A 19,464-nucleotide genomic window follows, 5' to 3' on the forward strand; every position below is an offset into this window, starting at 1 on the left:
TTACATATATGTCCACGACTTTATTCATTTATGTCTACGCCTTTCACACTAGCGCAAAATTCATTTTAACAAAAAGGATTCAAGAACCCCAGGTCCAAAAACTTTTATTTCAAACATTTGAATGCATGAATGTATCAAATCCATAATTCTACAAATATATATTATTTACGTTTTTGCAACTTCATCCACACCTGACGTAGTTTAGAACCACACCCAATGATTGAAGTATCACGGACCCTCTCAGGAAAAGATGGATTTTTACTATCATATTATCCCATGGTAATAATAATTGTACTCGACATGGCGGTATTTTAAGGCGACGCTGAATATATTCTTCTGGCTTTTTTGGTGTTGTTGGGGGTTTTTTGGGGGGTTGTATTAAACTCATTATTTAGTGATTATTTTAAAAGTTAAGTTTTTTTTTTTAACAAATTCGGCTAAAATACATCAAAAAGGAAACAAAAGTAAAATAGACCCAGTGGGCTAGCCTGGAAGAGTCAGAATCATCAAGACACTGTCACCAAGAGGTGTGACTCCTCCAACCCATAGGGTAGAGTTTTCTTGACGTACAGGTCAAACTACTGCTAAAATATACACGTACACGTTTAGCACTTGCTTCTTGTATATTGCATCTTGTATATTTCCCAGTAAATGTAGATTTAAAGTAAAATTTAAAATTGTGTTGAATAATTAGAGCAAGTTTAGAACATCACTCCTGCCATAATTTCTAACCCTAACACTAATGTCTTAATCCTAACACAACAATATTAGGAATCTATTAAACTCTAATCTCTTAAACTTAACCCAACCATAACCATAATACACTGTTAGAACAGCGTTATAACCCCAACACTGAGGTAAATTTTACCCAACATTGGGGTATTTTCAGTAATTTATCCAATTTTGGGGGAACAAATTACCCAATATTTAAAAAAAAAAATTTCCAACCCATGAGGGTTATTCACATGGCACCCAGTGGTTGGGTAAAATGGTAATTTTACCCAACTTTACCATTTTACCCAAGTTGGGTAGTTTTACCCAACCGCTGGGTGCCATATGAACAATCCTCATGTGTTGGGTAAGGTATACTTTAAATATTGGGTATTTTCCCCCAACATTGGGTAAATTACTGAAAATAACCCGATTCTGGGTAAAATTTACCCCAATGTTGGGTAAAAACCTTACCCAACCGGTTTCTTACCCAGTGTTCTAACAGCGTATCTTGCCCTAACCATATGACCCAATCATAATCCTTACACTAACCATAATCTCTTACCCTAACCTTACGAGTTACACAGTTCAGCAAAACTTAATTCTAACCATGATACCTTAACCATAATCATCACTCTAAATCCAGACCCAACACTCAAGGTGGCGGCAAAATTAGGTCGTTCTACATATATAATCTCTCAGGCTATTCCTTTTCCTTTTAACACCATCTGTCTTCAGGAGATATGTGGGCGTATCTGTCCAATACACACTATGTACCATAATAGCCTCATCCCAGTGGCATGGTCCAATAACCTCAATTACATAATCATAGTCCAAAATTTGACCTCAAGTTGCAGAGTATGAGTTTTTGTACCCAAATTTTCAAAGGTCATTCGATGAATGTACAAATATGTATTGGGGTTTAAGAACTGTGCCCCTGATAGATGAGCATGTTGTGGATCCTATCCTAGTGCCACCTGCCATACCATCTTTGGTATTAACGTTTATGGAAACGCCCAAGAAAGGATTACGATTTGACCTCAAAAAGGTCATGATTATCTGTCTTGATTTCCTAATTAAAACACAACTTACCATTGGCCAAGTTACAGAAATGCACATAAATAGTCATATATAGATTCTTATAGTTGTCTTAATTTAAAGCTTCTTTTATTCGTTATTTTATTTGCGACTGTTAAAGAATTTCTGTTTACTATTCAAGTACATCGTCACTCCAACCGCCATTTTAACAGATCTCGGACATTCTTTCAAAAATACAGGTTTTCATGATTTCTGGTCCTCATAAGTTGAAATCTATAATGGAAGAAGCTGGAAGACATGACCTTAATCTCCCACACAAGAGGTATAGATTTTAAATAGAGTCACCCAAAGTAAAGTCGCCAAGTTCATTCAATGAATTTGCACCCACACGATTTACACACCGTAGAATATACATCAGGTAGTTTTTGCAGAAATGTGCCAGAGTCAAAAGTGCCATATTCAAAATTTTATACTCTGCTCTTGTGAAATTAAAACACAAAAAAATCGGCGTGCCTCTAATTGTCAAAACAAAAGACGAAATAAGGTTATTATGTCATTTTTTGTTAACCCACAGGCCCACTATTGTCGATGTCTACTTCGATATCATATTGTGGAGTTGTTTAAGACGTCTTTAAACAAAGTAATCAAGCTTACCTTCCCATACTTCTCCAAACTGCCCATTGCCAAGTTTTCGTTCTAATTTTATGGACCTTCTCGGTATTTCCCAGACATCTTTGCTTATTTCAAACATGGCGGGTTTCTGTCTCGGACATGGATTCATTAGCCGACAAACTAGGCCATCAGCTTGAGCTACAAAATAAAGACACAATTAGACAAGTTTACCACATGAAAATTATTCATCACATTGTAAAGAAAACAACAAGAAAGAGCGAGTGACAGCAAAAGGTTTCACTAAGTAAATTATTAAATTAACAAAAGAAAACCTCTAAATATTTGTGACATAGTCTGATCCAATCAGACCAATGGTAAAAATTGTATGAGATACAGGCATGGAGCAAATACAATACAATACAATGCAATGCAATGCAATGCAATGCAATGCAATGCATTGCAATGCAATGCAATGCAATGCAATGCAATGCAATGCAATACAATATAATGCAATGCAATGCATTACAATTTACAATACAATACAATGCAATGCATTACAATACAATACAATGCAATGCAATACAATACAATGCAATACAATACGATACAATGCAATGCAATACAATACGATACAATGCAATGCAATACAATACGATACAATGCAATGTAATACAATACAACGCAATGCAATACAATACAATGCAATGCAATGCAATGCAATGCAATACAATACAATACAATACGATACAATGCAATGCAATACATTACAATACAATACAATAAAATGCAATGCAATGCAATACATTACAATACAATGCAATACAATACAATACTGATTACAAATCGCAAAATAGTTAATGTAACAGTTATTTTCACCACTGTATATCCTAAACAAAGACATATTATGTCATAATCAGAACCAACAGCAAATAGCCGCATTTTTAGCTCGGATTTAAGACCTCATTCGTTGAAATCGGTCAAGAAATAAAGACACGATGATCCAAAATGCCAAGGATGGTGAAAATTCAAAAGTTGCAGATTCCTCCATTGGATGCCCTATTGATATGTTCACAAAACGTTCTCTAACAATAGAACTATGGCGCTGTGCTCTCAATTGATTAGAACATTAAAGTGCAAGTTTTGATTTTATTCCTTTCTTGAATTTTTGATCACTTTTTCATTAATTATCAACCAATTTCAACAAACGAGGTCTTAAATCAGAGGGTAGGGGTAATGACTGCTGGTCTTTATTTTGACATATTTGTCTTTGTTTACGATAACTAAACAGTGGTGAAAATAACTGGTACCTTCATTATTTTGGGTCTGTAGAATAGAATAGAATAGAATAGAATAGAATAGAATAGAATAGAATAGAATAGAATAGAATAGAATAGAATACCATAGCATAGCATAGCATAGCATAGCATACCATAGCATAGCATAGCATAGCATAGCATAGAATAGAATAGAATAGAATAGAATAGAATAGAATAGAATAGAATAGCATAGTATACAGATATTAACTGTCTATGAGTTTGATGGTCGAACTATAATCACGAGGTGAAAGATGGATTGTTCCATTCCACGAGCCGGAACGGCGAGTGGAATGGAACAATACATCTTTCACCGAGTGATTATATTTCGACCATTACACGAATTTAAGACAGTTAATATTTGTTTTATATCACTCATGCATAAATTATATTACTAAAATACTATTTAAGGTAGGAAATACATTTTTTCATCAACATAACACCATGTTTTGCCGTGATATACTTCACATTTTGGGGTCCACCCCATAACTAAATCGGCGAGTCTAAGAGTCAGCGCACAGCTTGGCGCAGGCGCACTACGGCAGAGCACATGATGGTAAAGACTATCACACGGAGAGGGTGATAGTAAAAATGATAAATGGTAATCAACCAATGAACTGTCTAGAATTTATGTATGAGTGATATAACATAGCATAGCATAGCATAGAATATAATAGAATAGAATGCAATACAACACAATACAACACAATACAATACAATACAATACAATACAATATATAAGACATATGGCATTGTAAAATCTCACAACTTTGTTATCACGTATGTAAGGCTTACATCATATGTGACGTGTCATGTCAAAAGCAGTCACTTTTGGGCAGGTTATCAATTTCGAGGTTTTTACATAATCTTAAATAAAGAGATATTTTGCTCCACAACGCCGTTTTCCCCAATGAAATCGGACATTCCTAAGCGAAGATATTTAGTTCGTAAGCTATGGTATTATAAAATTGGAAATTGAGATATCGGCCTTTAAAAATATTATTGACAATGTTGAGAGTAGGAAGTACCTTGAAAAAATTCAAGATGCCAGTTAAATTCCGGTCTGAAACTATCAGACAATATTTGTAACATTAATAACATCACAAATTCGCAACAAACCCAAATTGTTAAAAAATCACCCGGGCAGATTTTTGGCTATTTCTCCATTTACGATCCTGCCCAAAAGTGTCTGCTTTTGACATGACACGTCACATATTAGCTCATTTTCAAAATTGCTTCTATTATCAATTTTTTGGTCTAGTTGGATCTGCTCATGCCACATTTGTCAAATTGAAAGAAGCAATATGGAATAATTAAGCAATGGTCATGCTGATTGACCTTACTGTAACATTTTTTGTTGTTGTCTTATAGTGAACGTATAGTATGCTTAAATACGTAGTAAACAGGTAATAACTTATAATTTATTAATTAATTTAAAAAAAAAAGTAAATGTTTTGGACGCACTCATAAATACTGAATAGAAGATTGTCTGAAAGGTTAGGTTAACCTTAACGGAGCACTTGGTTCTTTTGCTATCGGAAGGCAAAGAAGACGTGATAAAGGAGAGAAGAAGAGGTCACTTTGTACCCCCGGGTTCGAATCTCGGATCCCTCCTATGCAAAGCAGAAGATCAGCGACCGGTAGCCACAGGGATTTCGCTGGCCCGGCCAGCGATTTCGTGGGTACATATGACTTAAGCTGATTACGTCATGGCATCACGTGGAATGCGCAGTTGTTTTCTTAGTGAGATTTAATGCGTTTCAGTTGTGCTAGGGTTAACATGTGCCTAAATGTAGGAACATATGTTCATTTTTTTCCAAGAACATTTCAAGTTCATCAGAGGTCATTTTAAGGCCACGGCTGGACTTCGTAGTCTTTTAGGTCGGCAACACATCTGGTTTTTGTTTGCATTATTTTGCTTTGCTTTGCTCTGCTGAAACTTTGTTTTCTTTTGTATTAAATTAGGGAGCCGATTTTCTTCTACAGATTTCTCATTTGGTATTTTGAATTTTAGACTATTGTCAACGTGTTTTAATTACACAGCTTAGTAATTACATTCGTTGAATAAGACAGATAAACATATCTTACATGTATAGTGGTTTACCAGATCCTGTAATGTTTGGAATGTGATCCTTGTGCTGATATAATATCCTCCATTATCTAAGGCTCTGATGCGGTAATGTTTCACATTAAAACCTCTTTGGTCATCGTGGTCCAACACTGATAAAGAATATGCACCTGAAACGTGAAAAAAATGTATTATTGTCTAATATTTTAGCTAATAAAGGAACATACACTAGGATCCACAACATGCTCATCTATCAAGGCACCGTTCTTTAACCCCAATACATCTGCACATTCATTAAATGACCTTCTACAATTTGTGTACAAAAACTCATACTCTGAAACTTGAGGTCAAATTTTGCATTATGATTGTTTAATTGAGGTTATTGAATTATGCCATTGGGATGAAGCCACTGTGATCCATAGTGATGGATTCACCCTGTATCTTGTCAGCACACTTCAACTGAAATGACATTGATATACAGGTATGTTAAGATGAATGCCTGGCAAAAACCATCCAGTTTAATCATGCATATGGGCGTAAATGACATTCCTTATATTAAGCCTTGTATCTCCTATATAGAACCCATACCTCTTGTGTGTCAGCTTCAGTTGTCTCAACATGTTAGTGCAAGCACCTCTAGGCCTTCGACTCGCCTGAAAAGGATCAGGCTTTTCTGTTTGTTTTCGTATCTTTCTAAAGAATTTCTTTCTAACTGCCCCATAAAATATGCTCCTATTCCAACACTCCTTACCTGGACTTGTCTCACTACCTCTGATTAAGAATGTTCCTCTTGAATTTCCTGGTAACTGTAACTGCTTTTCTGCTTCTTTCCTTGTCATTTTCTCAAAGAACCAGCTGATCGCATCCGAGAGTCAGTTGACGAAAGTTTCAAGGGCATAGGGTAAAGACGAGGAGAGAAGGGGGAAGTAAAGAAGACGCGTCTTATAGGAATGAGTTATACTACAATGACATTGACTCGCATAGTGAATTAGTCAAATTCAATTAGTGAGGTGTATGATGGATTATTACTTCGCACTAGCACAATGGTCAAAACCCATTCGACGAATACATCGACGGTTAATTAGGACTAACACTCTGTGCTTTAGGGCTTCAAAGTTTTCGTCAAATATCATCCTGACCATTGCACTAGTACATCTATCATGCACCTCGTAATATTGAACTCACTAATGATGCAACTAAATATTATTTCCTTAACTTGAATCATAAGTGTAGTTAATAAGACATGTAAAACAATTAGGTATCATCTTTAATATTTTGCTGTACAGGAACTCTAGGAATGGTTAGATCATGAATATTTCTACACGTAGGTTCTTTTAAGTACATTTACAGTGCTAAAAATATGTAAATCCTTCAGGAATTCTTCAAACATGTATTTGCACCTTAGAGAGTAAAAGATTAACTAAGCATACGATGAGTTTGGTTCCAAAAGGCGCTAACTCCAAAGGATACTTTTTTGGTTAAAAATAATGGCAAATCTCTTTAACCTCCCACGTGCGAATAAGAAAATAATTAACATAAAAGATTTTTTTTGTTCCAAAAGGAGCTAAATCCAATATGTAGCCATTTAAAAACTTTGTAATAGAGAATCTTTAGAGATAAAAAGATGTTGAAAATAATTTGAAAATAAGCTAGTGTTACAAACATGTCCATTCCAATCGTTAAATGTCATTTGAACTTTAAAATGTTACAATATGCAAGAAAATGTACACACGGAATTAGCGCCTTTTGGAAACGAACTCTTCATAAATTATACTCACACCAGTTGATATTGCTTACCTATCATTGTCTATTAAAAATAAACCGAATGCATATAGTGTCTGCTTGTTTATTTGTTTTGGTGTTTGTTTGTTTGTCTGCTTTCCCATTATCCAAAATATGGTCACATGTTATTAAGAATACGTTGTGCAAATATGAATCGACCTGTTCGAATTGATTATCCATCATAAACTTATGTTGCTTTCGTAAAGCAATCAATAACGATACAAGCTATTCAGCAAACGCACATACCTCAACATTCTTGAATGAGCACACTGTTGCGCTAATAATGACATCCGCTATCTGTCGCCTCAAAAAAAATATATTTACTAAGTATGATACTTTCATTTATCTACTTGTTTCAAAATATGTCTGAGAAACAAAACTCACTCCTCTGCTTGCAGTAAATCAGCAGGTTCAATATAATTCCTAGGCACATATCCTTCTCTCTTCGTTGACATGGATGTAGCCAACCACCAATTCGGATCACTGAAAGAAAGAAAAAGTTACAATTACGTAAATTGGTTTAAATTTAGGGTTGCCTACCATAAAAATGAGACGCTAATAAACTACAATACGTAGGTACTGACATTTATAAACAATGATGCAAGATTTTTGCCAAATTTAGATTTGGAAACTTAATATAATTAATAAGAAAGAAAGAACAATTTACCAACCCAAAGTGTTACAATTAAACAAGACAACAAACACAAATCCCGCCCGGCACACAGTCCAATTTGAAAAAAGCAAGGGAATGTGCCGGCATGGGATTCGAACCCACGACCCACGACGGACGCCTTATCCATTAGGCCACCAGCTCCCACTGATAAACGGTGCTTAAAACTGGATACTAATGTAGACAGTAGAGGTACACAATACACACAAACAGATATTACGCATACACAAGTACAGGAGATCATTACTGATGCTTAAATCGTTTCCCCAGTATAATATAAGTAAAGTAGGCAAATCTTATAATATCATTTTTAAGCATAATTATATACTAAATCTTTTTTCAAATCGAGGGCTTAGAGCAAGAACTAGCTATGTCCACAATTACATGTTACTCATTTCGGCAACAAATGGATGGTTAATCCATGCCCTCCATAATAAATGCAAGTTACTTCGGGGGTATATGCATGGTCACTTAAACAGTTAGCATGGTTAGTTAGATACAAGTCAGCAACTGACCATGTACATTGTACATACCCCCAAAGTCACTTACATTATATTATGCAGGGCAGAATTAACCGTCCATTTGTTGCCGAAATGAGTAACATGTAATTGTGGACATCTGGTTCTTGCCCTAAGCCCTCAAACTTTTCTTTTCACATTTGTTTTATTGCAAGATTCAGCGGGCCTGAGGAATCGGATAGCAACATTTGCACAGTATTTTGGGGAACCTAAGAGCACATCAGACACATCGAATTGCATTTTGAATACGAGGAATGTCCTTCTGAATAATTCTGATATTAAATCATTTTGATTTTATCCCCCGAAATTAGAGGTATATTATAACGTGAATTTCAAAAATCAGAGGAACATTTCTCGTATTCAAAATACAATTCGATAATGTCTGATGTGCTCTCAGGGTTCACACGAAATACGGCTATTTGAGCCCTTAAAAACAAACAAAAATATTGGAATAAAATTCTAACTTGGCAAAATTGCCTGATAATGCACGTTGTTGTTTGAATTGAATTTCACGAACAAGTTGTTTCTTTGTTCACATAATTATTATACATTAAAGTCTCGATCCGAGTATCGTAATGTATAACCTATATCGAAATTAGGTTCATAAACCTACCTGAACATAAATTATGATAAATCTATACTATATCTAATCAGCTTTATATCCTAGCGTGATTGAAAGTCGCCAAACTATATTACCTTTTATATTATCACTTTCAATTTCCCCTAAAACTACTATTCTTCTCTTTCAAATATTTTCTCTTCACGGAAATTGCAACTATTATCATGTAGGCTATACGTTTATGTCACCTTTTGAATGTTTTAGACTTTTTTGTTTTAGATTTTTTTGGACAATTAAGTTGAATTTCTTTGTATTTTGTTGCTTTTTATTATGGAAATAAAGATTCATTAATTCATTCATAAGACAATTGTGTTATTCGTGGAAATCTTGGAATAAGGAGTGAGTGTGGGAAGAAATAATGAATCAATTCAATCAAACGCCTTTTCCAACCGAACGTCTACTCAGACATAATAGTGCTTTTTAATCTCACATGTTTTAAGGTGGTACTACACCCCTGACCAATTGTGTGCCTATTTTTGCATTTTTCTCAAAAATTATAGCGCATTGGTGACAAGTAAGATATGTATATTATAGGGGCTATGGCTACAACTACTGCACTGAAATTTTTTTATTTCAGCACAGACAACAGTTGTGGAGTTACAGTCAAAAATGAGGGAAAACCAATATTTGATCAATAAATCAATAACTACTTGTCTTGAGTCACTGAAATTCCAGTGTAGTAACTGGATTCCTTGCCCCTATAATATGCATAACTTTTGTTACCAGTGTTTTATTAGTTTTTGAGAAAAATGCAAAAATAGTCATAAATTTATCAAGGGATGTAGTCCCACCTTAATAATAATTTAAATCAGAATTTCGATGGTAAGTTTTTATTTTCATTGGTGATAATGATTTTTTTTTTCAATTTTATCATTTTGATATATTCTTACCTCTTATTTGTGATTATAAGTATTTCTCCTTTCCTGAAAGTTAAATCATCTGCTGTTCTGGCTTCGTAATCGTATAATGCTTTATATCGTTCACCTGGGAAATAATGAAACAATATCAATCATTGTAAAAGTTCTGCCTTTGTTTCCAAAAATAAAGTAAATACGCTTTAATTTATTTTGTTCAGTGTCTTCTTCAGTTTATTTTGTTCAGTGTTTTCTTCAAAAAAAAATAAAATAAATAAAATAAAGCGTAGTGATTTATAGTGCGCTACGCACAGGCACAACGCCTAGTTGATCCACAAGCCTCAGCACACTTAACAGGTTGTCGCTGACCACTACGGCCCCACATCATTCCATAAACCATTTAACAACCACTCAGGGACTTTGCAGCTTCAAGAGCGCACAACCTAGACATTCCACAAATAACCTTCGCAACCAGGATCAGCTCCCCGGGTTTCGTACGGGTTACAACGAGACAATAAGCAGTGAGTTCCTTGTCCAGGGGAATTTCAAGCTAACTCAATTTTTCCACGAGAGCAAACTAGGCACCGTCAGGGTTCGAACCCGCAACCACTCGCACCATAGTCGAACGCCTTATCGATTGAGCTAACTTGACTGCTTCAAAGATTACATCCAGCCATTTTCTTGATTCTAAGTTGTAGCACACCATTCTAACATGATATTATATTAAGTGTTGACAAACAACTTACGTAAACAACTATATATTTTCCAATAACCATTTTGGTAACATCTTAAAAACATTATATATACAAAACGTTTTGAAAATGTTTACATGTCCTTTATATAACTTGATATTTAATGTTATTGAAACGTTTTGACCAAACAAAAACAGTTTAAAACATTTTAAAACCATTTTGTGTTTTATCTGAATTCCATTTCAACGTTGATCATAATTTATGAGTCTATATTTTAAATCTAAATGATTGGTACCCATCACATTCTAACGTTTTCCTTGCATTACTTGCATTTCCCTCGGATTTGAAATTAAAATGTCCAGAATTATGCAAACACAAAGTCCATTCAGTTAATGCAATTTCATTGGAAGAATAATTATAAAGATGTTTTTTGTTTGAGGTGCATGTTTGTGTGTTTATTTGTTTGTATGTTTCTTAGCATCAAGAGAATACTAATACATGGATATTTTGATATCATTCTCTTTTGATACTTTTAAGGAATCGGTTATTAACGTTTGCACAGTATTTTTTGTGGGATCTGACACCAGACATATCGAATTTCATTCTGAATACGACGAATGACCTTCTCATATCAAATAACTTAGATTTTTTTTAATTTCGCGATATAATACAAATGTTATGACAAATTATTGAAATTAAAATTTTTTATTTTATTTTGATATTTAACGGTCCTCGAAGTAAACTTATAAATAATGAAAAGCTTACAAGCAATTTGAAATTTTGACCTTTCATATTGAATATTATACATTCTTTCCCAAAAAAGACTTAAATTTGTTGGTGTTTTTTGGAAATAATTACATATCTTCAATACGAATAAAATTTTCATTTGATCGTCGAATTTTCATCCCAGCTACATACACTTTAAGTACATATCATTAGGTTTATAAAATTTACTTCAAGGTCTGTTAAATATCAAAAATATCAATTTTTAATCATTTGCCATAAAATATGTATTATATCGCGAATTTAGTGTCTTTGAAAAGAGCTGTATTGTTTTCAATCATTGATTGTACACATACGCAGCGTGATGAGTGCAGCTTGCTTATAGCACAAGGCAATGTATTAAAAAAGTGTAGACCGGTTGATATGGTAATTAATCCGGTTACATCACTTCTGTTAGGCGAATGTGCGTCTGGCATGTCTGGACACAATTGGAATTACTTAATCTTTTAAAGGAAGTCTCCGGCAATCACAACATTATGCCTTATATGTAAGAAAAAATAATTATCAAGCACGAATCACGTGGTTTTATTTAAAACAAACTCATAGTGACCATAAGAACGAATAAAAACATCCGTCTCTCAGCACGCGGTATTCAAAATTCCCGGGCGCCGAAATTGTCGAGTGTAATGACGTCTCAGTAACACAATAAAGGCTGACGACAATGGAGCACAAATAACCATTACGTCATTGTACTTAGACAATTTCGGCGCGGGAATTTTGAATATCGCGTGTTGAGAGCCGATTGTTTTCATTCGTTTTTATAGTCACTATGAGTTTGTTTTAAATACAGCCATGTAATTCATGCTTGATTTAGGGATTCAATCATGTTTCACCGTTGTTCATCACCGTTTAACAACGATGCGGCCGCGTCGTCTGCGTGGTTTACTTCGCGAGGGCAGCTAAAGCTGCCCGAGCGAAGTAAACCACGCAGACGCGCCGGACGCGAGTTGTTCAACAACGAAAAGAAGCTAAATATCGTATAATTCACGATGATTTTACGAGGAATGTCAGTTAATCATTGCCACTCAGCCTTACAAAAACTTCGATGATTTCTCTTTTGATATCAGCAATAAAACTACAGAATAAAACGGCAATGTTTATCCGCTACCTGAAAAATACTGAATTCAACTTGTAAGCTGGCATACGCACAAAGGTTCCAGGCATGACGAATTTTACGCGCTCTCGCGTAACGCGTAGTCTCGCTCGCGTTCGCGTATACGCTACAGTAAAAGTGTGGGTTCATCACGGTTTAACAACGGTTGGCTCCTGTACAAAGGTATAGGAAGAGTTGTTGAAAATTATTTTTCCAACATATAAGGCATAATGTTATGATTACCGGAGACTCATGATGCAGTCATGTCTACAGTAGAATTCATCTCGACCTTTGCAGGACTTAACCCCATTAAAAGCTATTAAACCAAGATAACATTCATTGAAACAGCTCAACTGATTAAATCGGATCTTCTCTGGCTGTGCACATGTGACTGTTTTCATGTGCGATATCGCAATAAAGTTTGCGTATTATAGCTTCAGTTGGGTAACCGATTATAAAGGAAACGAAAGGAAACAATGGTATGTGTACTTTTGTTCACGAAATGAGACAATGGCGTGCTTTTGTAAACCAGCATTCTTGAAAATGAGCAACATAATGATTGTTGACTTAACACGGTTTGGAAATAATTTCTTCATATTTTTGGTGTTATCTGTCGTTTACATATCCTTCCTAAAACACAAAAGTGCGACCCTCTCCAAACATCTAAATTAGCTAAAAATTTAGGACATGTTACAAAACTTTATTTTCTAGAACCTATTTAGAATAATTTAAATGTAGGTTTTACCGGTTTTTTGTGGCATCCTTCAGAAGTGAGCGGTCCGATACCAATATTTTCGGTCAAATCTCCATTCAATTAACACGGGGAGTTGGCTAGCTATGCCTTGCCCTCACTCATATTTTACAAAAGTGCGACCATTTCTGAACATCTAACCTAGCTGTAATTTTAGGTCATGTTAGAGAAATATATTTGCTAGAAGTTTTGGAGAATAAATAAAATATTGGCTGGTTATTTTTCACACAGTGATGTTAACTAGGCAAGTGTCCATTCTCCCAACATACATCATTTGTAGAGGTCACGCGACAATGGTGAGAGCACTGTGTATTGTGTATAGGAAAACGGACAGTAACTGCAGTATGTCCCTTTAACAAGACATTTGTTATGCAATATAAAACATTTTAACCGATCCACCGCAGCCCGGCACCGCAACAAGTAGAATTTGTTTTACCACAGCTCGACCTTAATTCCCTCAGCCATCCTTTTCAGGTCATGTGCACTTTATAAAATCTATACTTCAAAAGTTACAAATCGCTTTACATTTATGCGTGTATGTTGATGTAATAAGTGTATGTAACTAGGCTTATTAATAATGTGGTGTGACAACATGTTTGACGTTTCATAATGACCTGTTTGGATCGCTTGATTGAATCATCAAAAATGAAAAAAAAATCGCATTCTTAAAAACAAATTATGTTAATTTGCTAGAACTGATCGCGTCAACTATTAACATAACTAAATTATAACACTTCAATTTACAAAAGCAAACTTAAGGGATCGGATAGCGACGTTTGCACAGTATTTTTTGTGAGACACGAGAGCACATCCGACACACCAAATTCCATTCTGAATACGAGGAATGTCATTCTGATATCTAATAATTTCTTTGAGGGAAAATGTATCTTCAATACAAAAGGTCAAAATTTTCAAATGATGGGCGGTTTTTCTACATGCCATTAGATTAATAAAGTTTACTTCGGGGACTGTTAGATGATTAAAATGTTAATTTTTAATAATGTGCCATCAAATTTGTATTATATATCGCGAATTTTAAAAAAAATCTAAATTATTATTTTTGTTTTTTGTTTTTTTTTTTGTTTGACAGCCATGGTGTTACTGTCTATGGTTTATTCCCTGTACTTGAGTCCGGTGGGGGAAGAAAACATACAAAATAACCACCGGACCCTTCACAAAACTTTCCTGACAGCAAAGACTATAATTGTTATATATTATTATATAGTTATACATATAAAACCTTTAAATAGGGCCTATACTATAATTATTACACATATTTTACTTAAATGATTAACAAAAAAGATTAACAAAGGATTTTTTAAAAACCAATTAACCAGTGCAGAGACTTCGCCATAGTTGCCATTTTTTCGAAAACTTGTTACGCTCTAAATTACATGTTGCTTGATATTTCAGGATATTATAATAATGTTTAATTTCGTGTTTAAAAGCTTTTAAATCTGGGTATTGTTCCATCATCTTTGCTCTATAGATGTGGAATTTTGCCATTGTCATTATAAGGGTTAAAGTCAAATCAAATTTAGAACCAAATAGAATTGTCAAAGTAGACATTTCCAATTCCACATTAGTTTGTTCTTTTATCCATAATTTAATGGTATTCCAAAATATTTGGGAGACCTGACAATTTACAAAAGATGTTTAATTGTTTCCGGGTTCCCCTTACAAAATGTACATAAATCATCCTCCCTTACATTAAATTTTAGCAACAGACTATTTGTTCCTAAAATCCTTTGGTTAATTCTATATTGGAACCATCTATACTTCGAATCAACAGAAAACTTGAAATTTAAAAGACATAATTGTTTCCACTCCTCATTTTCTATATCAACATCTATTTTCCACTTATTACCCGATTGTTTCATTCTCTTAGCCCCTACAAAGACATCGTAGAATAACTTACAACCTTTACGATATTTAAACAATAAGTCCATATTACTCGATCTAAAAGGTGAAACTAATTTTGTCCCTTTTAACTTGTTAATATTGAAATTTGACTGAATTGCTCTTATAATACCATTGTATTCAAGGAAGTTTGTTTTCACATTATACATTTCTTCAAAGTCATCTTTTGACATAAAAGTCCCATTTTCTGACAGTAAATCATTTATAAAAAGAACCCCCTTTTCCTTCCAATGAACATAATGAATTGAATTACCACCAATTTTGATTTTATCATTCCACCACAGGTACTGCTTTGCAATACGATTGAAATCTAATTCACCATAATTAACAATATTTATCAAAGAGGACCAAGAAAAAATACGTCATACCAGAACTTATTGTCTACCTTATTTTTCGTTGCATTAAATCGGAGTAGACCTGTACAGCAAATATCGTTAGTCTTCACATTCAAACATAACTTTGACAATTTTATCCATTTTTGTCACCTTGAATAACCCTGCGAATCCAATTTATTTTTAGTGCATTTATATGAGATTCGACATCTGGCATTTTAACTCCTCCATTCTCATAATCTTGTACAAACTGAGATCTTTTTATTTTGTCCGGCTTCCCATTCCAAACATATTTAAAAATGATGTCATTAACTGTTTTGATAAAATCTTTGCTCGGATTTGGAAGCATCTGCGCAATATAACTGATCTTAGGAAGAACCAACGATTTTACCACTACAACTCGACCCAATACAGTAAGATTCCTTTTTTTCCAATTGGAAATCATCTTTTTCATCAGTACAAGTGATTTTTCATAGTTCTGTTTAACCATTTGCACCAAATCAGTATTGAAAGAAATTCCTAAAAAATCAAAATTGCCCTCAAAATTCCAAGTTAGTTTTTTATTTTTACAAATTTTTGTGATTCTATTTTTATATGATCCTATCCATACTGCCACTGTTTTATCAGTATTAATTTTCAAACCAGAAATTTCACGAAAAATATTCAAAGTATCAAATGCGCTTTTTAGCGACTTTTCTGTGCCATCTAATATCAAGGTTGTGTCGTCTGCGTATTGTGTAATTTTAAAATTCATGTCCTTTACTTTTATTCCTTTTATGTTCTTATTTTCTTTTATCATTAAAGCTAAAATTTCCGCACATAAAACAAAAATATATGGCGAAAGCGGATCGCCCTGTCTACAACTACGCTGAATTTGAAACGGTTTTGAAATATTCCCATTTATTATTACTGACGAAGAAGCATTCTTATATAGGGTTTCAAACCATCTACAAATATCTGTCCCAAAATTAAAAGCTTTTAGAGTTTTAAATATAAAATCATGTGATACCGTGTCAAATGCTTTTTCAAAATCTATGAGTAATAGCAGACCAGGTATTTTATGAATATCTGTATAATTTAACAAGTCATAGAGAAGGCGAATATTTTCGCCTATAAATCTGTTTGGAACAAAACCATTCTGGTCTTCCGAAATTAGATGGTTTAAAACTGATTTTACGCGGTTAGCAATACAAGCAGATGCTAACTTATAGGAAACATTTAAGAGTGATATAGGCCTCCAGTTCTTTAGGAAATCACGAGGTTTATCCCCCTTTGGTAGAAGAGTAACATGACCAATTTTTTGTTCTTTTGTAAGAGAACCTTTCCTAAAACCTTCATTTAACGACCGAAGAAGAAAAATGGAAATGTCGTCCCAAAACATTTTATAAAATTCTACTGTAAAACCATCTGGGCCAGGAGTTTTGTTATTTTTCATATTTTTCAAAGCAATTGAGAGCTCAGACAAATCCAGCTCACCTTCTAAATTATTTGACTGCATTTGCGTTAATTTATTGAAACATAAATTTAGATCATCAATATTGACATTGTTTTTTTCTTCCTTTTCTTTGTACAAAGTTTTGTAAAATAACAAAATTTCTTTTTCAATCTCCTCCTGAGATGTTGCCTCTGTGTTATCTTTCTTAGTAATTTTACATATTTGTTTATTTACGAAGTTTCTTTTTTCAAGGTTAAGAAAATATTTGGACGGTTTCTCCCCTTCTTCTATCCATTTAGCTTTTGATCGAACAAAACAACCTTTAATTTTTCTAGTACGCAGCTCTTCAAGCTTTTGTTTAGCGGCATTAAGTTCCCTCATTTCTGAATCGACGTTTTGGTTATTTAAAGCCGTTTCTTCACATATCTTCTCCAGATGCTGTATCAAATTGTCAAGTGTTTCTTCTGTTTTATCTAAGTCTTTCTTTCTTTTGGATGAAAAAGCCAAAGTAGCACCTCTAATTTCCAATAATAATGTTTCGAAGAACAGCTGGTCATCGATAGTAAGAACTAACGTCGTCGGATTAATATCATTTATAAACTCCTCAACGAAAGTTTGGAAAGTTTTTTCAAGCATCTGTATCTCCAATTATTTGTGACATATTCATATCGTGTTGCATATCACTGGATAGCTACAATACTCTCCTTTACAATGACACCCCATTGGAAACAACAACATTTTTAACGGCTGAGTACACGCCTTGTGAATGTAGTGGGGTCTCAAAATGAATTTGCCAAATTGACCATTATTCTGTGCTCAAACAAAGCTAGCCACTAACCTCAATAGCGGGTGGAAAAACCACAGGCAGCCACAATAGTCAGGCACCTTCTCCTCATGCTGCTCACCGACCTGGTTACACGTTACTGTGGGATGGAATTCCATTCTTCCACAAGGATTCGTCGCAGGTCATTCAATGTGGTTGCCTATGGGCTTCTTTGGCACGCACAGCACGATCAAGTTGGTCCCACAAGTGTTCAATCGGGTTGAGGTCTGGCCCCCGGGTCTGGCCTGATGGCAGGCCATTTTGACTCTACTTCCATATTCTGTAGGTAGTCGTTGACTACCATGGCTATGTGGGGCGAGCGGTGTCATCTTGGAGGATTGCATTAGGTCCCAGATTGTGAAGTTATGGGATTACAGCTTGCTGCACAGAATAATGGTCAATTTGGCAAATTCATTTTGAGACCCCACTACAATCACAAGGCATGTACTCAGCCGTGAAAAATGTTATTGTTTCAAATGGGGTGTCATTGTAAAGGGGAGTATTGTAGCTATCTAGTGATATGCAACACGATATGAATATGTCACAAATAATTGGAGATACAGATGCTTGAAAAAACTTTCCAAACTTTTGTTGAGGAGTTTATATTCTCTATCATAAGGAGAGGCCGCATATATTTTCTTCACCTTAGTAATCGAATCTTTAACAATATTTACATATTCCTCTTCTTTAAGCAATTCATTATTGAATTTCCAAGATCCCCGACCATTTTTAATATTATTACCTTTACTTAGGCCAATGATCACCATAGAATGGTCAGTTCTGTAACCAGGTGTTATATCAGCAAAATCGATCAAATTTAGCAATTCAGATGAAATCAAAAAGAAATCTAATCTGGCTTGTTTTATTGGATTATTTTTTCTCCAAGTAAAACGTCTAATATTTGGATTCAGAACTCTCCATGGATCGCATATTTCCATGTCTTCTTTTATATTAAGAACCATTTCTTTTGCTTTCGGGTTATTAATATTTACATAATTGAAAGTATCCATTTCTTGATTCTGGACTAAATTAAAGTCTCCGCATATAATAGAGTAAGGGTTTCCAAAAGTTTCCACAACCTCTTTTACACGACTATAGAAATATGGCTGATCATCATTTGGCCCATATAAACAACATAAAGTGATGTCTATAGATAACAAAGTAATATCGAGCACAATCCAATTTCCAACATGATCACGCTGTATATTCCGCACCTTAAAATCAAAATTATTGTTCATCAAAACTGCCACACCTCTTGAGTTCGTAGTGTGACCTGCTATATAAATCTCATAACCCCATTCAGACCTGACCATATTTTCTAATTTTTGATCCCAATGTATATCCTGAAGACAATATATCGAAAATTTCTTTTTCCTTAGATAATTAAAAACATCACGTCTCTTGACTTTATCATTCAATCCCTGCAATTTACAGAACATATTTTAACTGA

The 19,464-nt window shown here is 34.4% G+C and overlaps 1 protein-coding gene across 2 annotated transcripts in view; it reads right to left on the minus strand.

The window, feature by feature from the left end:
* LOC140140116 (tyrosine-protein kinase Yes-like) overlaps positions 1-19,464 on the minus strand; it is a 65,731-nt gene that overhangs the window by 33,265 nt on the left and 13,002 nt on the right. For both annotated transcript variants that reach the window (XM_072161947.1, XM_072161946.1), the window contains exons 2-6: positions 10,222-10,315; positions 7,909-8,007; positions 6,494-6,597; positions 5,763-5,912; positions 2,404-2,559 (exon numbers count right to left, since the gene is read on the minus strand). In XM_072161947.1, the coding sequence (XP_072018048.1) occupies positions 2,404-2,559; positions 5,763-5,912; positions 6,494-6,597; positions 7,909-8,007; positions 10,222-10,315 (603 nt within the window). The remainder of the gene's footprint in view (positions 1-2,403; positions 2,560-5,762; positions 5,913-6,493; positions 6,598-7,908; positions 8,008-10,221; positions 10,316-19,464) is intronic.

The sequence above is a fragment of the Amphiura filiformis genome, chromosome 18 (assembly GCF_039555335.1).
Source record: "Amphiura filiformis chromosome 18, Afil_fr2py, whole genome shotgun sequence".
Taxonomy (NCBI): Eukaryota; Metazoa; Echinodermata; class Ophiuroidea; order Amphilepidida; family Amphiuridae; genus Amphiura; species Amphiura filiformis.